The sequence below is a fragment of the Camarhynchus parvulus genome, chromosome Z (assembly GCF_901933205.1).
Source record: "Camarhynchus parvulus chromosome Z, STF_HiC, whole genome shotgun sequence".
NCBI classification, from domain to species: domain Eukaryota; kingdom Metazoa; phylum Chordata; class Aves; order Passeriformes; family Thraupidae; genus Camarhynchus; species Camarhynchus parvulus.
In genome coordinates, this window is record NC_044601.1 from 68,501,008 (window position 1) to 68,526,704 (window position 25,697).

The window sequence follows — 25,697 nt, forward strand, 5'->3', positions numbered from 1 at the left end:
GAGACTGGGCAGCATTTGCAGCCTCACTGGTGCTGCCAGGGGTCCTGCTGACACATTCAAGTCTAAAACATTTTAGGCTGCACTTTGCAAAATTATTCCCTTTATTTTTTTCCTGCAGGTGACTGCCAAATGGAAAAGCCTCTCACTTCCCAAACTGCAGGCTCTTTCTTCCCTTCTTAAAACACAAATATTTTTTTCTCTCTGTAATTTCCTTCTGCCCAACTGCAGGAAGAGGCTCTTGCAATGCTCAGCAAAGCGTTTCAAGCCCAGGGAAAGGGTTTGCCCATCCAGCTCCCTGCCACTCGTGCCAGGAGATGCTCCTTTGGCAGCAACACCTGGTCCAGGCAAACACTGCCTGTGCAGCATCACCCTGGAGCTGCTCCCCCTGCACAGCCTGGATGCTCCAGCAGATAACAGCAGCTGTTCAGGAGCAAGCATGTAGCCATATGTTGTTGCTAACAAGCATTTACTGAAGCTGGTTTCTTCCCGTGATTCCCATGTGTCTGATTAATGCACAGCTCCTCCGAGCAATTTTTAGATTTTTTTTTCACCCTCCCCTTGCAAATCTATTTCTTTTTTGTTGTTGTTGTTGTGGCATTACAAGCAAACCAGAATGTGAGCATAAAATGGGGTTAAAAGCCACAAGAGCCGATTAAAAAAAAAAAAAAAAGAAGTTACAGGTGTATTTAAATAGCTAAAAAGTAATTCACACAATTTTCATTTGGGGATTTTTTTGTGCTCAAAACCACACAGTTTATGGGCTGACCCTGCCACGGTCCTGTAGGCTCCAAGCACAGAGGAGCTGCTCAACAATCAACCACCTGCCCTGGGAGGGGGATTGGTATTTCTTTGTTCCCAAGCCACACTTCTGGACTCTGCCTGCAGATCTGGACACCTGCCTGAGCACCTGATGCTGTGGAGTCCTTCTCTGAAGTGTAAAAGAAGGAAAAAGACCTGTGGCTGTAAGAACTTGGGAAGTTTTACTGGGATTGCAGCAGGGCGTACGACCCATGAGCCTGAACCCCTGGTCCCCAGGCTCAGGAGGCTTGACACAGGCCTTTATTTCCCATAGTGTTCCCCGTTAAAACAGACTGGGAAGAAATCAAGCAGCCTGACTTGGGTCCCTGGGCTGTACCAGCATCTCATCCTCTTGGGAAAGGTTTTTCCAGGGACTGTCCCGTGAGCCGAGCAGAGAGGAGGGGGCGGTGCTGTTGGGAACATCCCTCCCCGTGGTTAACCTTATCTCAGTGAGCTCTGGGAAAGCACAGCACGCTGGTAGGCAGCAGAGAGGTGCCCAAAGGTGATTCATCCCACCCCTGGGAGGTCCAGCGTGGGTGGGCTGAATCACCCTCCACCAGAACCTGCCTCCCTCCAGAGCCAGGGTGGCTTCAGAGGCAGGCTGGAAATCACGTTGCAGGTTGCAGGACAACATGTAGGTGTCTCAAGAGGCTCAGGGCACCTGTTTACTTCACCTCTAAATGGCTGAACAATGTGGGATGAGTCCCACCGTTCCTAGCTGGAGCTTATCTTCCAGGCTTTTGTACCTCATTCAAAAACAGCAAAGGAATTCTGCAATTTCAGCGTGACCACATGAATTAGAGGGCTCATGTTGGTGTCATTTGTGTTCATATAATCATAGAATCAAAAGAAGATTTGAGTTGGAAGGGACCTTTCTTTAAGGATTATCCCGTCCCACCTTAGGCCATGGGCAGGGACACCTTCCACTATCCCAGGTTGCTTCAAGCCCTGTCCAAACTGGCCTTGGACACTCCCAGGGATCCAGGGGTAGTCAGCATCTCTTTGGGCAACTTGTTTCAGTGTTTTGCCACCCTCATTGTAAAAAATTCCTTCCTTCTATCTCAGCTGGATCTGCTCTCTTTCAGTTTAAAACATCTTCTCTTGTTCTACCACAATAGGCCCTGCTAAAATGTTTGCCCCATCATTTTTCTAAAATGCCTTGAGGCCCTGGCAGGGGCTCTGAGGTGTCCCTGGAGCCTTCTCTTGTGCAGCTGAGCAGCCCCAGCTGTGCCAGGCTGGCTCCAGAGCAGAGGGGCTCCAGCCCTGGCAGCATCTCCGTGGCCTCCTCTGGACTGGCTGCAGCAGCTCCAGCTCCTTGTGCTGTTGGAGCCAGGGCTGGATGAACCAGAGGCCACCACACTGTGAGCTGGGACTGAACTCATGTCCCTCCAGGCCGAGGTTTGGTGCTCATTACGCCCGCCCTGGCTGGGAAACGGGAGCAGATCCCCAGGAAGGCACCTTCACACTCAGCTGGGCTCCCACGTGGATACCTGTGGCCTGGACTCACCACACAACACCAAAACGGGAAGAAACAAGAGTTTTCTCTAATCATCCCTCTACACCCCAAAAGATGATCACTGCCAGCGCTCAGCCCCTCCAGCCCTGCCCAACCCAGCGCCAACGCGGGAAAATCAACCTTAACTCCATAATTGTCATCAGCATCAGCCCCTCGGGCTGGAGCCCATACCAGCTCAATCTTTAATTAATAAGTGATTATTCTGGCTTTCCAAAAGGTGTCAGGCAAACATCCACAGAGCTGAGGCCACACGGGTGGCTGCGCTGGCAGCTCAGCAACTGCAGTGGCTTTGCCTTCTCACCATGGCCACAGGCAAGAGAATCAAGCCCTGCTAATAATTTAAAAGCATCAATTAATACAGTTTAATAAATACATAAAATGATCTAGTCTCCTTTTTTTTCCCATCAGCTTTTTAGCATCAATCAAAGTTAAGGGTGATTGTCCCGTGAGTAACTAAGGCAAATTTGTTTGTGTACGTGTGTGTTCCTCTCTACTTTTTTGTTTTGATTTTTTTTCCATTGTTTTGTACATAAAGCAATCACATAAAAATAGTTATAAATAGAAAAATTGCAAAGGTTTATCCCCACTTAGACATATAAGGAAAAAAAAAAAAGAACCCAACCGACCTAACAAACAAACCAAGACAGAAAAAACACCTTGCTTCAAGTCCTTGCAGATCATACAGTACTCAGCATCTTTGGATATTTTACAATTACTCCAAATCGTAGACAAAAAAACACCTGAAGGAACCAATCATCTGCAAAATGTCGCTTGTTTAAGAAGTTGATGTGGATTAAAAAGAAAAAGTTTGATGCAGTTTTAAGAAGATTTCTTTTTCTTCTTTCTTTTTTTTTCTCTCCATTGACTTTTGTTGCACATGGAGTCTTTAAGGATTTCTTTTGGGAGGAGGAAGCCAAGTGCTGGGCAGTTCCTTGGGACCATTCTGCTATGGGTGGACTCAGAGCAGAAGTCCCTCAACCCTCCTGAGGGCTGTGGAACCCTTGACTTCCCTGTGTCCCCTTCCTTGCCTCTGGTGGGCAGATTCTCATCCAGCCACCTCGCCACTGGTGGAAAAACCAAAAACCTCATGAACCCGCGCTCCTCGCATTCCCTTCGATTTTGCTGACGTTGAAAGGTCATAGTAAAAAGAGAAATAAAAGCCCCAATTTGTAACATTTACATTTCCAAGTGTTGGTTTTGTGTAAAACAACCACTGCAACCCACCTCAGCCAGGGGTGGAAGTGGGATCCCACCATGTCTGCCTCCCACGGCTCATCCAGGAGGAGCCATCAGAGGCAGATGGCCACCAAAAGCCTTCTATCCTTCAGAGCAGCTCATGGATTTGGGGCTGAAGGAGGCAGACAGGGTGATTCCAGCCAACTGGCCATTTTTTGTGCCCCGAAAGAATTACCAGATGGGGTCTGCAGGGATCATGGGGAGTCACCCCAAACCTGCTGGCCACCCTGGTGACCTTCAACTTGGAGTACCCCGTCACATGTCACCACCTTCTCTTTTGAACCAACTACAGTGAAGAAACAGCGTTTCTACTTGCTGGCAAGTAGATGATATCACCATCAAGACACCAGTAGTGAACTTCTTTTCCACACAGATCCCTTGAGACAAGCAGCAGGGATATGTGCACTCCTGATTTTTTCCCACCAGCACTGCAGATCTGGGGACACATTGAGTGTTTTGTAAATTTTTCTCATCACTATCACGTAAGAATTTGAGGGAATTAAGGACAGAACCCCAGACATTTCAGAATGGTCAGCGGCAGCGAATTCTGACTCTTTGGTTTGAAATGACTTTTTCATTTCAAAATTCCCACTGGTTCATTTTTTCAAAGCAAGGGTTTAATAAAAGCTCAGTATTGAAATATTATTGATTCTTCCAAAACTTTTCCTTCACCTTTTCAAGCAACTGAAGTTAAAATACTCAAAATAGGCTTTGGTTCTCCTTTTGAAACTTTGAAATAGCTAAAGAACCAAAATAAGTAAAATCCCCCTTTTCCACCCAGCTTTGTGCTAGGTGTTCGATCTCCATTTTTTTTTTTTTTAATGTTTTTAATGTTTTTAAGGTCCCAACTCATGCTGCAGGTCAGGGCTTTCACCAGCCCTGTAAATCTGATATACTGCTGAGAAAGGCAGTGGCCAGTATCCTCCCTCTCCCCCTCTCCCAGCAAGGCTGCTAGACCTCCCCTTTATCCCTTGTAGAATAAATATTGTTGCCAGACATGGGAATTAATTAAGAAGAAAAGAAAACAAAACCAGAAAGAATTCAGAAGAGTCCTTTTGACCAAAAGGGCCAAGGAATGCAACATAACAAACCCAAGTCTGGACGGCTTGTTAGTGTCCAGTGAGCTCCTTGTGTGGGAAAATGGGGAACATTTCCCACAGAAAAGCCATCTCATGGTGATGGCCGAGCCCTGAAATAAGGCAAGTGACATTTTTGGGGGTGTTGAAGAGAGCAGCAGTCCTGGCCTGGCCTTCCCAGATGGAGCCATGAGTGGAGGGACGGGACAGGGAGTGCCTGACGGCCCCAAAGCCAAGTGCGGAGTCTAAAGTGCCGGTGGCCATGGGGCACAGCACCTGCCCATGCCCTGCTTGCCCCAGGGATGGCCTCGTGCCCCAAGTCCCATGGCAGTGAGAGGACAAAGAGCATCTCGGGAGCCTGATGATGCAGAAGGGCAGGTGGGAGCCCAGGGGAGCGGGCTGCCTTGTTGGGATGGGAGCAGATGCATGGTGGGACCCGGCGCGGGTTTAGTTGCTGGCCTCTGAGATGGGAGCCACGTGGCCAAGCCCTGCCAAGCCGCTGAAGCCTGTGCTCCAAGGGTCAGGGAGAGGGAAGAAGGGTTGGGCACTGAGGTTTTCATTGTGGCCCAGGGCGAAGGCGAAGATGCCCGCGTTCCTCTCCATGTCCATCTGGGCCCGCCTGAAGAGATTCATCTGCGTTTCTTCAATCTGGCTCTCCAGCTCCTGCAGGCTGAAGGGCGCCTTGGCCCCGCTCAGGAAGTGCTTGGGGCTGGGCCCGGGAAGGCACATGGCCGTGCTGCCGAGGTGGCCGCTCATCTCCTCCAGCGTGGGCGGCATCACGAAGCCGCTCTCCACGGGCGGGCCCCCGGGCGCGAAGAGCAGGCTGGCCGCCCGCCACGCCGCTGGCTTGCGGCCGCGCCGGGGCCGTGCAGTGCAGCAGCTCTGGCGCTTGATGTGGCGGTGCAGGTGGTCGGAGCGGGTGAAGCTCTTGTAGCAGAACTTGCACTGGTAGGGCCGGATGCCTGTGTGGATGCGCATGTGGTTCTTCAGGTCGTAGTTGTGCACGAACTTGGCGTTGCAGTGGATGCACAGGTACGGCCGCTCGCCCGTGTGCTTCCGCATGTGGATTTTGAGCTTGTCCTGCCTGCAAAAGAAAAGGCGCTTGGTCAGGCGGTGTGGGCCGGAAGGGTTGGGATTGCTCTTTTTGGGATTGGTTCCCCCAGTTGGGATCAGGGTGATGGGAAGGTGAGGAGCTCATCATGGGGCCTCTCCCAATGTATGGATGGTCTTGCAGGCTGAGGTTTGCGTTCGCCTCCTCTTTCCCGGGCACTAAAACATCATTCACACAGAGCCCTCCACGTCAGGAGTTTGCAGCCCATCCCAGAGAGTTCAAAACAGCTTAAATTGGAGGGAAAAAAAATCCCTGTAATAAACTCAAAAAACAGAGGATCATTAACGCTGGAGAAGACCTAAGATCATCAAGTCCAACCACACCGCCAGTCAAGGCCACCACTAACCCATGTCCGCAAGTGCCACATCCAGATGGCTTTTAAATCCCTCCAGGGATGGAGATTCCATTACTGCCTTGGGCAGCTGTGCCAGGGCTGGACAGCCAGCCCTTTCAGGAAGACATTTTTCCTGATTTTCCAAGCTCAGCTTTCTCTGGCACAACTTGAGGCTGCTCCCTCTTGTTCTGTCCCTTGTTCCCTGGGAGAAGAGCCTGACTCCCAGTAGGCTACCTCCTCCTTCCACATACTTGTAAAGAGCAAGATTCTAAATATGGGAATATACCTATATATAACTAAATCTGGGATTATTAAATAAATACAGCTCTGTTCCGGCCTACAAATAACTAAATCAGTTGGGATTTGAGAACCTGGAAATGCAGGACAATACTGCTTAAATTCAGTCCCTCTTGGAGCCGATTTTCCTCTCCTTTTATTCTTGCACTGACCACATGGTGTCTCAGGAGCTTTCTTTTGGAGCAGGAGCAGCACAGAGAGTGATGCTGCCAGAGGTGCAGCACCCAGGCACTCTGCCCTTCCCTGCCAGGGTCTCCAAGGCCAGCACACATCCAACCTCCCACACAGTCTGGAGAAGTTTTTTAAGTCCAGCCATGGAAAAGTGTAATATCCATCCTAATGGCACTTATTTACAAATATTTACACATGTATTTTCTAAGGAGAACATCTGAAAGCAAGAATATTTTCCCATACGGGCAATCCAATCACTGCTTTTTCCTCAAAAAATAAATGTTTCCTTCTGCAGCCAAAAACCAAAAAAAAACCAAAATCACATCAAAAAAGTACAATTATAAAAAGTGAAGCTGATTATGGCTCAGCTGAACTGAACACTGCTCCCTGGGTTGCACCAGTGGTGTTCAAGTAAAGAGCAAAGTGGAAAATTCATATTGCTTTCCAAAATTATTTCAGTATGAACCCTCCAACACGCTACTATTGAGGCTAAAAATATGTAGAACTCCATATGTATGGAGTAATTTCATTACTAGATATCAAATATATATTATATATTACAGATATGTCATATAAAACTATATGGTGTATTTTAATATAAAGAATATACAATTCATTACTGTTTTAAAATATAATTATATTATAAATTACATAATGTTAATATGTATTATGATGATTTAATTTATATAACATAAAAACCAGACAAAAATCTGTTTCTTCTGGCAGGTCATGCCCTCAAAACTTGCAAGTTTTTGCCACCCAGCCCATATTGAAACAGTTTTTGGTGACATGCCCAGCAGCACAGAGGTGTTGGCCCCACTGTGAGGAATGCAGCCCTGGGCTAGGCATCCCTGTACACCAGTCCCTCAGGATCAAAGATGCAAAGGAGTATCCCTAGCAGGAGAGTGACTTCTTCACCAGAGGATGCTTTATTGCTCTTAGGAGACTGATCCCAGCCTGGTCCTGCACCTACAGATTTTTTTAGGGAGACATTAAAAAAAGGCATCTCTCAGTCCCTGCGCCAAGCTCAGGCCAACTTCCCACGGTGGCACTTTTCAAGCTGGTGCTACCCCGAGGTTTTCACAAGGGTGCATTTTCTCTGGAAGGGCTGGAGCCAGTGCTCAGCAGCAGACAAAGCAGCAGCAGGGAGAATTTCACCCCAAACGGCGAAGTCGCGCGTGGATGAGCACGGGGGCTCGTGCTGCAAAGGTGGGGAGGAGCGTTAATAAAAAGCAGAGCTGCCGACCCCACCTATGATTTAATTTAAACCTCTGTAGGTAATGTTTAACCTAGCAGGATCGCTTTTCCTAATAAACACGCTGCGTGCCAGGACTGTATAATGTAAATACAGGCAAAGCTCTTTTCAGGCCATTACCCATCTCCGGCAGCGGACGGGGAGAAACCCAATCCTCCCTGGCCCAGCAGCATCTCCAGGGAATGCAAGGGAGGTTTGTGGAGCTGCTCAGAGGCTGGAGGGGGGTGAGGTGCTCTGTGGTGAAGCACCCCAGGAGGATGTGCCATGGGGAACACGGGGTTTGTGAGCTGGGAGCTGGGCTGGAGGCTCGCTCCGATGGAGATCCGCACTCTGTGTGTGTGAATAACCTTAATGCAATTGCATTAGGAGAGCGATTAGGGCTCTGTGAGCTGTCACAACACAAATAATAGGAACAAATAATGTTAACCTTTCCAGCTGGAACAGTATCTCCTTGAGCACTCTGGGGTTGTCTTGGTGGAAAAGCTGAATTATTTGCTGCTTTCTCCAGCATTCTAGCAGGGTGGAACAGCAGACTAGAAGCTGAGCAGCCTTTGTTTAAGAAAAAATAATTAATGAGCCATTAAATGAAGTCCTGCTTCCTGTGATCAGATGTCCGTGGGCAGCAGGAGGGGCAGGTCCAGGTGCACGTAGGGTCCTTGCTGGGGGATGAGAGATCCCACTGATGCAGAGGGGAAGGGATCTGCTGGGGAGGTTGGGGCACTCCTCACCCCAGGAAAATACATCTTCTCCATTTCCCCAGCAGATTCGCACCTCCACAGTGCCTTAAATGCAGAAGTAATGCAAAGGACAGATTCATACTGAAATTCCATTTGGGAACCTCTGCTTCCCTGCACCCTCCCTCCCAGGGGACCCCAAAAGGGACCATCTGAGCTTGCATCTCCCCAGTGAAGGCACCGTGGGTGCAAGTCCAATGCTTTCAGAAAGCAAGGGATTCCCCCCCTCCCCCAAGAGCAAAACACATAATGCAAGTGGCAGCACTCAGGAAATCCCAGTAGAAATCTCTTTCTGCATCTCAATCACTCCACTTTGCTTAAAACTACACCTTTTCCTAAAAGAGAGCTCTCACATCAGAGTAATGATGAAAACAGCTAAGAAAACCCCACCCCAAACAAAACCAATTAGCTGCACGCTATTCAAAATCCTTCCAAATGCATTTAAAAACAAATCAATATTTTAAGATATCCACTTTGCTCAGGGTGTTAAAGAAGGAAAAGACCCTCCAGCACCCAACTCTGCATGGAGTGACCCGCAAGACCAGTTTTCATCAGTGGTGTTGAGGGACAGCACTGTTGGGTGAGTCCCAGTTTTTTGAATTTTCTTCCCTTGGATAAGTCCCTCTACCCCCGTGCCCTGTGTTTAGAAGATGCTGAGCACATGGGAAATGTTGAAACTATCAGGTTTAGTCCTGTATTAGTAATGGGTCATGCTAGACCAGCTCTGTGTGGAGTTTTCAACCCCCACCACGCTGATATAACCTGTCTGGGTTAGGCGTCGTGCCTCAGTTTCCCTGAACTAAGTGAACAATGCTGCCCTTGCCTGTAAAGGACTTTGGGAGCCCTCTGGGAAGGCTCAGCTCTATTATTCCTGTTACAGGGAAGATGTCAGTGATGGATCTAGGCAGGCTGTTTCCTTATCCAAAATTAGCACCTGCAGCAGCACACACAAGAGAGCGACAGGGGCCACAGGATGGGGCTGGCCAGGCTGTCCCTCCAGTCCAAGAGGCCACCACACCCAGAGAGACAACAGTGCTAACCTGGGGATGCAGCACCAGCAGGAGCCAGATCCAAATTCCTGCGGGCAGGAATTATCACCAGGCAGTGGCCTTTCCCCTGCAAATACCAGGGTGAGCTGGCTCACGCTGCACATGCCCGCCCGAGGCACGATGCTCCCCGCATTATAATACGGTGTCTGCTGTGTTAATGGAGGGGAGCATGGAAATTTATTTTCAGGTCAAATTCTCATCATCTGCATATCTTCCATTCGAATATTGTCATAGGGACAGGAGAAGAAAAGACAGGCTGAATGCAGGAGCACCCCAGGTGTCCGGCCATTGTCAGGAGCTCGCCTCTGCCTACTGTGCAGATTATTTTCCTCTGGTTTTCTCACCCCAGATTAATAGGGCTCTCTCTCTCTCTCACATGCAGCCAGGAGCTGAAATACCATGCTCTTGTCAGAAAGCTTTATTATTATGGTAAAGATTGTTCTCATTAGATATTAATTATACTCAGCAAGAGCAGGTCCAGGAATCTATTTGTCTCCGCTCACCGATTAAATTTGCCCAGCTTTGCAGAGCATGGTTTCAGGCTGGAACGTTAGATTTGCACAGCTAAATACAACTTGGCAAGAGAAGTTGCAGCTGCCCCATCTCTGGAAGTGTCCCAGGCTAGGTTGGACAGTGATGGGAGCAACCTGGGATAGTGGATGGTGTCCCTGCCCACAGCAGGGGGTGGAACTGGATGAACTCTAAAGCCATTTCCAACCCAAACCATTCCATGATTCTGTGAGTCCAGCTGTTCCCCCAGCACTGCCAAGTCCATCAAACCATGTCCCCAGGTGTCACATCTACACACCTTTTAAACCCCTTCAGGGATGGGAGCTCCTCCATTGCCCTGGATAGGCTGTTACAGTGCCTTGCATGAAGAAATTGTCCCTAATATCCAATCTAAACCTCCCCTGGTGATGCTTGAGGATGTTTCTCCTTATCCTGTCATTTGTTACTTTGGGGAAGAGACCGAGACCCCAACTGCACTACTAAGACATAATAATTAGGGCCACTCCACCCCCAGAAAGCCCAGAGAGCCCAGATACTGTCATGTCCAAATGTGTGCAACTTGGTTGTGGTCTATACTGATGCCAAAAAGTGCAAACCCAAACTAATTACATCCTGTGGCTAAATGGCCCTCCCAGCTCAATGCGTCTCTCAGCACATTAGAGATGAAGCGTCCTTGGCTGTTTGACCATCTGTTTTCCAGCTCACTCTGGTCCCACTGTGGTGAACTATGGTGGGGTTGAAAATATCCTGTTACTTATTTAAGCTTTTGTCCAGCGAGGGGACAGATCCAGTGAGCTGTGGATGTCATCCGCAACCCACAAAAATCAGTAGGTTCTTTTTCTTCCTCCACCCTCCCTTCCTCCCTTTTTATTTTTTTTTTCCTAAGGGGACAGAAACCATGCCCTGCTTTCCTCCCTACTTTTATTCTGGGACAAAAACTCTGGTGAGTTTTCTCTGATGAGCAGCTGAGAAATCAGTCATGGGGTATGATGTGGCCCCTCCAGCCACCACCCCACTCCCCACACACGGCAGAGGCGACCAACACACACCTGGTAAAGCGAACTTCACAGATATTGCACATATAGGGCTTCTCCCCCGTGTGGGTCCTCATGTGCCTGGGCAGCTTGCCAGCCCCCATGATGACTTTGTTACAGATGGGACACTGCTGGGATGCCTTGGGCTTTATTTTCCTCTCTTCCTCCAGAGGCCATGGGGGAAAAACTCCTCCAAACTGGGTAGCACTTAAGAAATTGAGATAAGCACTATAGTCAGTCTCTGCCTTAATATGCCCTAAGGGAGCTGCTGGGGTGTTGGCAAACATGTCCTTGAAGAAGTCATTAGGGAAAGGAGGTGGAGGCAGGTCTTCCTTCTCCTCCTCTTCCTTGATCTTCCTCTTTTTGATCACCAGATCCAAGGGGCTGTTTTCTACTTGTGGCTCCTCAAGCTGGGAGAAGGAGTTGAAGTCGCCGTTCCACAGGTGGGGGAAGAAGCTGGGGGCAAAAGGAGACAGAGCTGGCCTCCGTTCTGGGATGTTTGCCTTAGGGTACAAGTTTTCACTCAGCAAGGACTCTATGGAGAAGTCTCGTATCATGCCCAAGTGTCCAGAGGAATTACTGGCTGGGAAGTGATTTGGAAAATCTTTAGGTGCTTCTGTAAAAGCTTCTTCGGTGAGATCGGACTCAGAAGGGCTTTGGTGGCAGCTTACTTCTTGTACATCAGCTAGGTTCTCCTGATTGACAAAATCTTCCACTTCCTCCTCCTCCTCTTCCTCCTCGTCTTCATCTTCGTCTTCATCGTCATTGTCGTCCTCTTTGTCATCTTCCTCCTCAGCCTCCCTGTCGGGCTCCATGATTTCAAGGCAGACGTTGATGATGCTCTGGATCTCCAGCATCTTGGCGGCGCTGAGGATGTGCTTGACGTTTGAGGTGGTGATGGTGAGGGTTGAGGTGTAGGCGAACTCGAGGATGGCAGAAAGTGCTTCAGGCGTGACAAAGTCAATCTCGTAAACATAGGGCTGGTCTGTTAAAGTGCCAGTAGTGAACAGTTTTTTGAAGTACTTGCTGCAGGCGGCCAGGACGGAGCGGTGGGTGCGGTACTCCTGGTCCTGCACGATGAGGATGACATCGCACAGGAGCCCATCGTGCCGCTGCTCGTTCAGGCCGCACAGCACCTCGCTGCTGTGGTTCGGGAATGGGATCCCGATAAGATCTTCAATGCCATTGGCCATATTCTCATTTAGTGCCCTAGGACAAAGCACCAACAGCAGAGCGTTAGCAGGGCATTGCCAACTGATAATGCCAAAAGGATGCTGCCTTCTCCCGGGGTCCTTCCCTCCTCTGCCTCACCTGCCATCACCTCCTGCCTGCATGTCTCAGTGCATCTCCAGGCCACCTTCAGCTCCTTCCAGATCCTCTGCTTCCCTCCCCATCTCCTCATCTCCTTCTCAATTCCCACCCTGTTCACCTTTTCACAATCACCACAAGCTTGCTCCCCTCTCTTACACCCCTCCCCCAGGAACCTTGTGCAATGATTCCGTACCCACCACATTTCTTCTGCATCTTCCTGGAGCCAGCATTGTTCCAGGTACACCTTGGATTTGCCCCGCCAGGAGCTATGTGGGGAAAGTGTGATGCTCTATTGCTTCACACTGCCAAGAGCCAGCACCTATTCTGCTTAGAAGAGATGAGCCAGGGAGTGTCCATCTCATCTATGTGATTGTTTTTGAGGCTGGTACAAGTGGACATCCCAGAGAGGAGGGTCACGGCTTCCCGCAGCAGCAGGAGACTCATCCTTATGGATCTTTAGTTCTACTTCATGCCTGGAAGCTATGACATGTCACCTCACATGGGGACATGCCACGTAGGAATGTCCTCCTGAGGGATCTGGGAATGGGGAGGAAAGCAAGGATTTGCGTCACAGTGTGTACCTGAACACTCAGAGGAAGACAACCAGGTAGCAAGGACCTGGCCAGACACTGTTGTCTGCTATCTCTTCCCATGAGCTGAGCTCTCTCCATTCCCAATCCTGCTTGGACTCGCCAGCATGGTATCAAAATGCCCTGTGCATCTGGCAGACTTCTTCCCCTGCTAGAGCAGCTTTAGCTTCAAAGGAAAACTCGGAAGCAAAAAGCCCACACCCAAGAGGAAAACCTGATTCTTTTTTTTTTTGGCCATTTTTTAATCTGTAAGATGTTTCCTCTTTCACATGGCTCCAGCAGCCCTTCCACATGAGAAATCCCAGGAAAGGAAAGCGATTTCCTCCAGCAGGCGACGAATACATTAATCCCCTCACAGACAGAATACATCAAACAGACAGAATAACTTTGAATACACTAACCCTTGGAAACCCCCAGGACACAGAGCATGTGTTCATGCAGTGTCACCTCTACCAGCCCTGGCCCTGCTGCAGGTAGACACTTGGTTCACAGCCAAGGGACAGAGCAGTTAATCTCCAGGGGAACTCAGGGCACGTGAAAGCAAAACTGCAGCCCCACTCCATCCCTTCTGCAAGGCTGACACCACCAGGCAGGCTCCCCAGTTCCACACCATGCCACCTCTGCAGGTCTCCTGGGATCCATCGCCATGTCCTGGCAATCCTTCCCTGCTCAGCTTCTGGCTCTGCTGATTCCAAACCTCCTTCCAAGCCACCAGTAGTAGGGACCTGGTTTACTTCAGCTGGCTCCTGCCCTCCCAGCTGCCTTGGGCATGGAAAGAGCCTGGTCTGATGGAGGCTGTCCATGAAAACCTGTGCTTCACCTTGGCCAGCAACCCTTGGGAAGCCTGGGAGGCCTGTAGAGGGGATCAGACTCTGCAGGAAACATTCCCGTGGGAAAAGGAATGCTGTCTCCCTTTTCCTCCCTCCCCAGGGAGACCTTGCAGGTATCTTCCCCACACCTAGCCAGCACTGCCAAAAACGGGTGTGTGGGAGCCAGACAGTGAAGGTCTCGGAAGATGTTGCAACCTACAGGGAGGTGATGGACCACAGGGATGGGGGAGAGCTGTCCATGCTCAGTGAAGCCTCACAGGGATGGGGGACACTGTCCAGCTGTCCAAGCTCAGAGAAGCCTCACAGGGGCTGGAGGGAGCCCCAGCCATGGGAGCCCTCTCCAGCCAGGTCCCCAAGCCTGGAGCTGGGCAGAGGAACCAGGAATCACACCCAGCTCTGGCCACTCACATTTTCAGCAGAGGGAGGATGCTCCAGCCCCTCATCCCATGGTGTGCCCATTACCTCCACGCTAATTACGTCTGTTGTCTGAAACAAATTGATTCATTACAGTGTGCTGTGCTTAACCATGTTAACCAGCAACGCTCCTCTGCGATCCCGACCAGCTCTGTATCCAATCCTCCTTGAAAATCGCCGATAAATGACAGTAAATCTAATACCTTCTCCAAGTGGAGTGTAAGATAATAAATAACCCCTGAGCCAGGGAGGAAAAGACAGCTTCCTTTCTAGGGCTTTGTATCCCGAATAATAAGCGTGAGCAATTAAATTTCTATTGCTGTTTTTATCATCTACTCGTTTATTTTTGTTTGGAAGGAGCCTGAGTGTTAAAGGAGCTTCTTGCATGAAGGAACGTGTCTTCCTATTTTCATCTTTCACTGCCAGATCACCCTAAGTGCCAAAAATCAGAACAGCAGAATATCAGACTACCCTGAGAAATGTTTTCATAGAGGGCTTTTTCTGGACACTAAGCTTCATTCTCCCTAATTAGTGGGTTATTTGCTTGACAGCAAGAAAAATTAGAATTGGGAGACTGGGGTGTATAAATACATAGTTACATATAATTTATATGCATAAAATATATTTTAAAAATTACGGGGTTTTGGTGGAAATTAGCTATTTTTCCTTTCTTATCCCTCCCTGGTCCTCCTGAGATGTGGCTCTGTTAACTGCAGCGTTTAGGCAAGCCGGTAACTTTACAGGATGCTGGCAAAATTGAAGGTGATTCATGTCATTTAAACCGGGGGTGAGGGGGGGGAGAGGGAGAGAAACAGCCCATTCATTTGCATGCATTTGCATTTTTTAAACTCTCAGGGTGGTTTGACAGCTCTGGAGCTCAACGAGCTTGAGAAATGACCTTATGGTTCCCATGCCCCCGGGGAGGTTGATGGCCAGAGGCTGGAAGTGTGCTGAGGCTGACGTTTTCCTTCCTTCCCCTCCCTCCTCTCCCTCCTCCTGCACTCCCCCCTTCCCATCCCCAAGCCAAGGGTGGGGTCCTCAATAATAACAGGCTTAAAAATAGCATCAGATGGTGACAAATGTCACCAGTGCATGCACACACACACACACACACACACACACACACGCACGCACGCAAATGCTGAGCAGGCGACACGGAGTTAAACAGCAAAATCTCATTTTATAAAAGAAAATTACAGCATTGTGAAAATAAACTGGAGGGAGATGGTGGAAAGGGTGGAGGGCACCTAAAATAAATGTATTCTGCAGATGACGTTGCAAAACATTGCATTTATGGTCATGCTTAAAACTCATTCATTACTTTCTTGCCAGGAAAAGCCCCACTTATAAAAAAATGAAGGTGGGATACTGGATTGCTTCCCCCAACATTCTGCCAACAGATTTAGACACCTGAAGCTGCAACAGGAAAAAAAAGAGGGGTTGGGGCAGCTAAGATTTGTCCTCTTTTTGGGTGAAAAACACCAGATACAAGCCAGGGACTACAGCAATTATCATAAACCACCTGCAACGTGCACTCCCTGGGTGACCCAAAGCTCATCCAGGCACTCTGCTGCTCAAAACCTCATTTTTTTTTTCTTTAATAATATTTTTTTCTCCAACCTCCTTCACTATAATACTGAAGGATCTCAGCATCTCCAAACCAGCAATGTAAAACTGAAATATCAGAGAGAGGCAAAATGCTGATTTTTAGCACCGTGGTAAGTAAAAACCAGAAGTACGCTCAATAGATTATAAACACATATGCACAGAAAACAGATAAAGCAAACTCGTGTTGCCTCTGTTTGTTTGTAGGGGTGGAAGTGGAGCACTAACACAGCCTGGAGCAGCCCTGGAAAGATGTGCCAGCCCTGGGCAGGGACAGGATCCTGCCCCCGGGTCTCAGTGCTGCTCAACGGCAGGAGCAGGAGACCTGTGACCTGTGAGGGATCCTCACCAGCACTTCCCTTTCCCATCTCCTTCCTCAGCCCCGGTGACAACGCCCTGGAAAGCCGAGCCCTTGGAGGAGATAAAGGCTGCCAGGGGGAGCCCAGGCTTGTGCAAGGTGTGGCTGCTGGTTCAGGGCTGTGTCAGGGATGGGGGATGTCCCATCCACGGGGACAGCGCTTCACACCCTGAGTCTTGGCTGGGAGATGGCAATTTTGGCTTTTAATTGCTTGCTGGCACGCAACATAATTGCTGTAACATGCAGCGTTTCAATATTTTATTACTCTAATATTTTAATATATTAATATTCTGGTACATTAATATTTTATTATTTGTATATTTTAGATATTTATAATTTTGCATTAATATTGTAGATGTTCATATTTTTTGTGTTTTTACTTTATATTTTTGTTATTCGCATTCAGATTTTCTGAGCATCTCCCTTTAAAATGTGCATTTCTTGGCCTTCTCTTTGCTGTGATTTTCCCTCAGGTAAGTGCTGGCTCCTGACTGTGTTTCTTTTTTCTGTGCCTCCAGTGACTCTCTGTGGGACTGCGCCCCCAAGATATGGGGGTGCCCCAGGGCAAGCAGGGGATGCAAAGCAGCTGCCCCCCCATGCCAGGCTCATTCTGCATTCAGCACTGTGGAGGAAGGAGCCTCAGGCTCTGGCTGATCTCTGCCTGCTCCTGGTGTCAAAATGTCACTTTTCCAGGCAAAACAAGGTGTCTCCAGTTCCTCCCTTCACCCAGTCTGTGTGTGTAGAGGGATTCAGGGTGCAAGGCCAGGGGCAAGGCTTGGGGTTGAACATCCCTGACCACTGCTCCCCCATCCCAGCCAGCTGCTGGCCCCCCCTTCCTGAGCATCCCTCGGTCCTCGCTGACACAAAACCCCTGGAGGAATTCCAGCTTTACCCCTGAAGCATGAGACCACCCAGCAGAGCATCCCAGAGGTGTCAGAGCCAGGCTTTGGGGTGCTGAGCACGCCAGGGCACCCCAGGCTGCTGACCCTGTCAGGAGAGGGAGTCAGAGAACCACAGAATGAATCTCAGAATGGTTGGGGCTGGAAAGGGACTTGAAGCTCATCTCCTTCCACCCCCTGCCATGGGCAGGGACACCTTCCACTGTCCCAGGCTGCTCCAAGCCCCGTCCAGCCTGGCCTGGGACACTTCCAAGGATGGGAGAGTCAGGAGGAGATCTCAACGCCTTTCCTCACCCTGATTTATTTTCTAGCACCACCTCCCCAGCCCAGGGCACTCAGCACCCTGAGGCTCAGATGCTTTGGCTCTGCTGCTCTGCTACCTGCACCTCTTTCCCAATCCCTGCTCCAGGCTGCAGGAGCGGAGGCAGCAGCCAGGGTGGGCTGGCTGCTCTCCCTCTGCATCCACCCATGGATGTGCAGACCTGCCTGCTACATCCATCAGCCCATAAATGTATGTGGGTTATTTTTTTCTTTCCCCCCCAGTTTTATTTGTGTCTCTTCATAATGAGGCAATTAAGATGTGCATGTGAGATCACCGTAATCTGTCAAAATATTACAGCTGCTTTCACTGGGGTGTGCTGGCCAGTGATTGATCACTCCTGCTCCTGTTACTTGGTGGAAAAACACTGGCACAGGTTGCCAGAGAGGCTGTGGCTGCCCCTGGATACCTGGAAGTGCCCAGAACAAGGTTGGACAGGGCTTGGAGCACCCTGGGATAGTGGAAGGTGTCCCTGCCCATGGCATGGGGCTCGGACACAGTAGTCACTTCAAACCCAAATCAAACTCTGATTCTATTTTGGTGGAATAGGGATGCTGAGCCTCTGTTCCTGCATCCACAACCTTGAGCAAGTCCCTTGTGCAAATGTTCCTGAGCAAAGACACCCACACTGACACCCCATCCACAGCCAGCCCCACAGGGACAACACCGCTGCCTTGGCCAAGCACTTCACTCCAATTGGGAACACCAAGAAAGACTTGGGATCCCCAAATGCCTATTTGAGGGCAAGCAGAGAGGTGGGACTGCCTTTTTGTTAGAAAAGGAAGGAAGGTGTAAAACCTAAAAAAAGTTAATATTGCCTTTATATTTATTCCTTCCTATGGGGGAACACCTCCCCTCTGAACATCTTGTCTCCAGAAGAACATGTTATTAAACCACCCACCCCAGCAGCAAGCGTTTCTGCCCTCCAGCAGGAAGGTGGGGCAGAGAGCTCCTTGCCTTTCAACCGCTTCCCTGGGATGCCTGGAACGATGAGGAAAACGTGGCGACATCGACCGCTGCCTCCCTCGCAAGGAAATCACTGGGGTTCTGAGGGACAACACCCCTCTGCAGACCCAAAGGTGGCTCTGTGTGAGGGAAATCACCACAGTCCTGAGGGACAACACCCCTCTGCAGACCCAAAGATTGTTCTGGGGGAAGGAAATCACCACAGTTCTGAGGGACACCAGCCCTCTGCAGACCCAAGCTGGTTCTGTGCAAGGGAACCACCTCACAGCATCACCGCCAGGGTTTTACTACTCCAGGAACTGCGACCAGTCTGGGGGACACGGGGTTGAGCTGGGAAAGTTTGGGATGTTCGGCCTTCAGTTGAGTTCATCCACACAGAAATGAGGATCTCGCCAAAAACCCGTGGATTTTGCTTGGATCTGGACAGAGCAGAAGAGGGAAGATGTTTCCAAAGCGATGCTTTGGCGAGGAAGGATGCACAGAAGGTGGCATTCTCCTCGCTGGCAGCACGGATGGGAGGGAGCCCCGGGGGTGGGTGCAGAGGTGGCATCACCCCAGAGGTCCCCTGGCAAGGGAGCAGCTCTGCAAAGGGAACAGGTCAGCACAGTTTGAAGGGATGCTCTGTGGGACACCAGGGGAAAGGCCAAGCAGCGTCCCCGGGATGCTGACACAGATGGAAACCTCCTCCTGATTCCAGGAGGAGAGGGGTGGCCAAGGAGCCCAGCCCTCCAGAGGGTGTGTGAGAGGGAAGAGCCCCAGCAGTCGAGCATGGTTTGATCACATAATTAAAGTGGTTAGGCTTCAGGGAGTGAAATCACAGGGGTGACCTTCACCCTGCTATTTCTTCATTACTTACTGGACTTGTCAGAATTCATACTAATCTCTGAACAAAATCCTTGGGCATACAAGGATTCATCCTTACCAGCATCTGGCTGGCAAGTTGAGCCCACGTGAGCTATTTATATTTGCACATACTATATAAAACTGACCTTTTTTTCCAGCTGGAACTACCAGTTTCCTATAAGCAGGCCACAAAAATAGTCATATTCACTGAAGTCCCATCAGGGAGTCCAAAACAAAAGGTGCTTTAGAAACATCTCCAGAGTTTCCAGTGATCCCAGCAACAACCCTTTCTCTTCCCAGTTTCCAAAATCCACGCAGGAGTTTATCCAGCCAAGCAGGTCTGAGGCACATCAGTACTGGAGATCTGCTGGAATCTCTGCTACAACATCACTTGGGAAGCTCCACAGGGATTATTTGCTTAGGAAGGTGGTGACAGGTGCCACTCATTTGCTCACCAGGATGCGGAGGCCAAAGCAGCTCCTGTGTGAATCCATCCTGTGTGAATCCATCCCAGGGAATTTTTAAACCCTCCTTAAGCACCTCAGAAAATGTACACCTGTGAACAAATCCATCCCTGCCGGCTGACTCCAGCTCCCCAGAGCCTACATGAAGTACTCTGTACTTCATCAACTTTGTTTACATACAGATATGATCTGGCAAAATTGCAAGTTATGAATCAAATCACCCCTCAACCTGCTGAACAGTTGGGTGCTGCTGGTTGTAATGGGAATTTGCTGCTGCTCCATGACCACCAGGACCTGACCCTGGTCCACATAAAACTCGATTTTCTGTCCTCAGTTTCTCTCTGGGGAGGAACCTGTGGCTGAAGTTGAGCTCTTGGGTGGCACAGGGTTATGAACAGGTTGAGCTCATGGCAGGGTGCTGGAACTACCTGATCTTTAAGGTCCTTTCCAACCCAAACCCATTCTGTGATCACATCACCAAGTCCCATGCCCCTCCCATTTCCTTGGAACCAGTTCTCAGCCCCAGATAAACACCAACACGAGCTCTGTCAGGGCCAGAATAGCATTCAGTGCCTGCTGTAATTGAAGGGCCATGCTTTCACTTTGGTTTCCTTTTCCCAGCTTCCTTGAATTGCCCGTCACACTGCCCAGTTTCAGAATTTATATAAAGCTCCAAAATCAGGAGCTCCAGGACACTTCTGGGTGGCAGCTTGATGAAGTCTGCATGCTGCATGACAAATGCCATCTGATGTGCTGAGCAGGCCTTGGCAAAGGGGCATCCTGGTGATAAATGGTCAAATAAACATAAACAATTAGTGGAGCCACATCAAAGGCACCACCTGGCTCCAGATGGTGTTTTGAGGCCTTCATCCACACACAGAGCAGGGGCAAATTAATTAACCACAGCATCTAGGCAGGTACCAGAGAGAAGACTTTACAGAGTGGTCACACAGTGACCACGGTCTTTTCTTGCAGCCTTGTCCCCCCATTCAAGCATTTCCTTGGAGGTCTGGAGCTTGAGGGGATGGTGCTCTGAGCATCAGCTTGCTACTGCTCCTCTCTGCTGATGCTTCAGAAGGTGCTGCATGGCTGAAGATGCTCAGGATCCTTTTTTTTTCCTTTTCCCATTTTCCTGAAACCCTGTCTACACAGCTCTGTGTAGCCTTGATGGTCTCCTGGCCGTGTTTAATACGATGTTGCTGGTACAGGCAACGATGCTGGGTGAGTGTCTCCCCCCCACCCAAATCTATATGCACACACTCAAAACACGTGTGGGAGGGGGGAATATGTTAAGTGAACCAGGAGGGTTTCCAGACATCCTCTGCAACCACCCCACTCTCATGGAAACTCATTCACACCTCAAGTGACACGCTCCCCCTCCCACACCACCAAAATGAGGGAAAAAAGAGAAAGCAAGAGGAAAATCCCCACCAGAGATATGCCCATGCAGGGTATGGCTGAACATCTGGTTGCTGGTCTCCCCAGCAGCTCTGGCATGAGACAGATGAAGGTCCATGAGGTATGTGACATTGCTGGTGGCATTTCTGCCCATGTGTGTGCACCCACTCTCCCCCAACACCTTCCCATTGTGCCCAGACCCTGCTACAGGGAGTGACATAGGATATATATATAGGATACATCCCTATTAACACACAACATTACAATCCAATGAGCACATCAGTGGTAGGTACCTCCTTCCAGCACGGCCTTAAAAATAGCCAAAAAAGCCATTTCCTCCCATTCTGAACTCTCCTGGGAAAACACACCAGCCCCTTCACTCTCTCTTGTCCTGTTCTTCTTCAGAGCCAGAAAAAGGAAAATAAATTATTAAAAAAAAAGGGCTCCTATTGAACGGCCTGCACACACTGGGTGGGTTTGCTTCCTGACAAAAGTAAAAATTTTAAAAAAAGGAAAAAAAGGGAAAAAAAAAAAAAAAGAAAAACCAACCAACCACGGCGGAAAAATGTGCCCAGCTTAACCATGGAAAACTGGTTTGGCTGGCGTCCCTCCGGAGTGGACAGGATTGCGAGGGACTTGGACTCAGATCCGGGTGAGGCTGTCACCAGCCTGCTCATGAAAACACAGCTCCAAAATAAATACATTTTTTGAGGGCTCCGAAAAAGCAGAGCACAAAGGATGGGGATCCAGCTTCCCCTTCCCTTCTCCCCCTCCCAAGCTCGCCCCCAGAGAGAAAGCCACCGACGATGGGAGGACTTTGGGAACAAAAATAAAAGGGTCAGAGCGCTCGCACATTAAATCAGAAGCAGATGTGTGCCTGCTCGCCAGCCTGAGTCACCGCGGGAGGGTGGGGAAGGGGGGGTTATCGCTATTTTGGTGCTGGGTGTGGGGTACAGAAAACAATGTGAGGAGAAGGCGGTGCAGTGTTTGAGCAGGCTTAATATCGGCTTGGGAGCAGGTACAGGCAGGCTCCAGCAGCGGAGGGGTGGGAAGCTCAGCTCGGCAGTGGCATTGGCAGCAGCTGAGCCCCAACCCCTGCCCAGGCAGGATTGCTCCTCCAGACCCTGCCCAGGCTCCCTGGCAGCATCACTGGGCATCCCCAGTGGCACACATCCCTTTTTGGGGGGCTTTTTTGCTGATCTGCATTTAGTGCCCCAGTATCAACCCTCCAGGAGGAGCACCCTATCATCCCCATGAGCTGGCCGAGATGCTGCCAAGCCTGAGGTATCTCCAGACTCACAGCAAGGCAGAGGCAGGAGCTTTGTCCTCTCTCTCAGGAGGACAACCTCAGCAGCTCAGCACCTCTCTAAAGCCCTGCTTGCTTTGGGCCAAGCCCTGTAACATGAGCTCGGCTTCTCCTTTCAGCTCCCGCTGTGACCTGTGCTGCTGACACCGTGTTGCCGTTCATTAGGCTCATAAATCCCACAGGTATTTAGGAGAAAGGTACCTCAGATTGGTCTATTTAACTCTGGCATAACTCAAAATATTCTATTCCTGCTTGGCTCTCATGAGAGCCCTTGCAGCCTCATTGGTTTGTAATTGCCATTTCAGTCCTGGGGCTCTAAACACACCAGCTCCCGTGCTATGGCTGGGCCCAAAGAGTTCCCACACAGACATGAGGTGGATTTTGGAGAGGTGTGTTCATGGAAGGTGCCTCTGCAGAGCACCTTGTCCTGCAATGGCAACCCAGCTTGCAAAGACACAGCCCTGTCCAGCAACACCACCCCATCATCTGAACCATGGACAGAATGATAGTCCTGGCCTTGTACGGGGGTGTCACAGTCAAACCCAACACAGGATGAAAATTCAGGACCCTGGCTCAGAGAAGAGACCAACAGACACAAATGTTACCTGTGAGTGTCTTCCCTGAGTCACCTACAGGCCCTGCCCCATCAGAGAGGGGAGTTAGAGTGGGTGAATATTGCATCCCTCTATCCTTTGCTGCCTGGAAGAGGACCTTCACAAGATGCTGCACCCATGGAAACAAGAGGTGATGGCTTCAAACAGAAAGAGTGCAGATTCAGACTGGCTAGGAGGAAGAAGCTCCTATGATGAGGGGGGTAAAACATGGGCAGAGGTTGCCCAGAGAAGCTGTGGCTGCCCCATCCCTGGAAACATTCAAGTCCAGGTTGGATGGGAATTGGAGCAATCCAGTTTAGTGGAAGGTGTCCCTGCCCAGGGCAGGGGGCTGGAATGAGATGGCCTTCAAAAGTCACTTCCAGCCCAAGCCATCTGATGGTTCTGTGGTCCCATGACCATTTTTTCTGCAAGCCAATATTGTCCTGACCATGCTGAAGCCCCAGTGAGATGCATCACATCCCTAACTCTTGAGCTGGGCATTTCTAGTGGAAATACTGCCAGGTTTCAGCAGAGGATGGTCAGGGAAAGGGGATGAGACTTTCATCCAGACTTTTTATATGTAAACCAACCATCTAATGAGCTCTCTGAAGACCACAGGTAATATATGGGCATAACCTTATAGCATGGCCCAAGCACCAAATATCCAGAGGTAACTCCCTGTCTTCCAGGAATGATTTAATCCAGCTCTCAAGGTTACAGAGCAATTTAACTGAAGATCTGGGGTCAGATTCAGATTTCATTTGTATCTCAGCTCCTTCTGTGTGCCAAGTCCCTGGTTTCTCTGCCAAGCTGGTTGCAAGCTAAACAGCAGCTGAGTCCTCAGCTCAGCCCTCAGCTCCTGCAAAGCCTCACCCGCCTGAGCAATCCGTGCGATCCGGCGGGGCCCACCCATGCCCAGCTTGGTAAATATAGTCAAAGCTGGTGGAGAACCAACAGAAAAGAAAACATTTGAACTCTCCCTGGAAGAAGGAAAAGAAAAATATCCAGTGCTTAGATGTTTCTCTCAAACAGATGGAAAAAAAATAATACTGAAAATCAGTGGGATTAATTTTTTTAACCAACCCTTCTGCAAGCAAGAAGGGGGTCTGTGGGATCAGGTCCCTCAGCAGGCAAGTCCTGTGTCCCAGCTGACTCTTGGCACATGCCAACTCACAGTCTGATCTGATTTAAACGAGCTGAGTTGTAAATGAGGCTTATAATGGAATTGGCAAATGACCCTTCAATACAGCATCACAGACCAACAGCACTCAAAAATAACCAGGGGTCGAGTCAGGACTCAGCTCTCAGCCAAGGGTGAGCGTAGGATATGGGATGCATGGTGCCACAGGCTACCAAACACCCCCAACAAGCAGGGAGAACTCCCAGCCTCTCCCCTCTTTAGAGGGGTGACCCTTCCAAAACAACAACAAAACATAAAAACAAAACAGGGGAAAGGAGGAGAAAATGCAGCCCTGACATGTAGAGAGACAGTCTCGCCTGTTTGTGTTGGCCTATGTTGAACTCCAGGCAGTTTCCAACTGGAACCCAGAAATGCTGATGGTGTTTGGAGTCTGTCTGCATCCCTCCCATGACGTGAAGAGGCATTCAGGATGATGGGCTAGGATGTTGGTATTTTTTTTCCCCCTAACAACTATATTTACTGTTACATTTTGAACTCCCCATGCTGTCATTACAATGTCAGATGAAATTACATGTGTGATAACCATAACATTGACACATGCACAAGTTCACAGAGGCTTTACAAGGAAACAGCTTCAAGGGAAGAGGGAAGCTGCTCACATGCCTCAACTCAAAGGGGATGTCCAAAGGAGTCATTCAATTACAGGGCACTGCCTACAGCCTCAACTTGGCCTTGCTGGAACTGAATTACATTTCTGGGGGGCTTTTCTGGGTAAAATGTATTCTTATTTATCCTGGTGTAATTCTGGATTGACTCCTGGGATTTTAACTGATGTTGTTCTGGATTTGCACCAGCACAAAGAGGATCAGGATGTTACAGTGGTCTGCAGGACAGACTGAGTAGAGTGATCTGAATTTCACTGGGATTCTGTGCTGGAGCCACCGTGGAGGTCATAAATCCTAGAATGGTTTGGAGGGACCTTAAAGCTCATCTAGTTCCAAACCCCTGCCATGGGCAGGGACACCTTCCCCTAGACCAGGTTGATCCCCATCCAACATGATCTGGAACACTTCTAGGGATGGGATATGGGAGTGCAGAATGAAGATAGTTACATCACTGAAAAACCATCTTTTATCAAGGCAAATGATCCTCTTTCACACACACGCTCCTACAGAGCACTTCAAGACTGAGGGGAGATGCTCTCTTCTGCTCCAGGATGTGATACAGCCATAAGAAAGGATCCCGAGCTTCTCATCCACTGCTAGGCCAGAGGCAACTGCTCCACAAAGCTCAGCCTTTAAGGTGTTAAGAAAATCCAAATTTCTGCTAGGGAAAAAGCAGCAATCAGATTTCTTCCAACCTGCTATAGGCAGCTGGGTGAAGAGAACTTGGCCGGTGCTCCTGGAGTATGGATCCAGCAGCAAACTCCACAAGAGAGGCTTATCTTCCAGTGGCACAGCTGGGTGCATAAGGCAACATCTGTACAGCTCTGACTGCATCTGCTCAGGGGGAAATGGTACAAGTCTGACTAGGCTGGTC

General features: G+C 49.5%; 1 protein-coding gene across 1 annotated transcript in view; it reads right to left on the reverse strand.

Moving 5' to 3' along the window:
* Positions 1 to 4,524: 4,524 nt before the first annotated feature.
* The window catches only part of ZBTB7C (zinc finger and BTB domain containing 7C), a 72,166-nt gene continuing 50,993 nt past the window's right edge, over positions 4,525 to 25,697 (reverse strand). Inside the window, exons 2-3 of the mRNA XM_030968995.1 lie at positions 11,137 to 12,330; positions 4,525 to 5,710 (exon numbers count right to left, since the gene is read on the reverse strand). Of these exons, the coding sequence (XP_030824855.1) occupies positions 5,074 to 5,710; positions 11,137 to 12,314 (1,815 nt within the window). The 5' untranslated portion in view covers positions 12,315 to 12,330 and the 3' untranslated portion in view covers positions 4,525 to 5,073. The remainder of the gene's footprint in view (positions 5,711 to 11,136; positions 12,331 to 25,697) is intronic.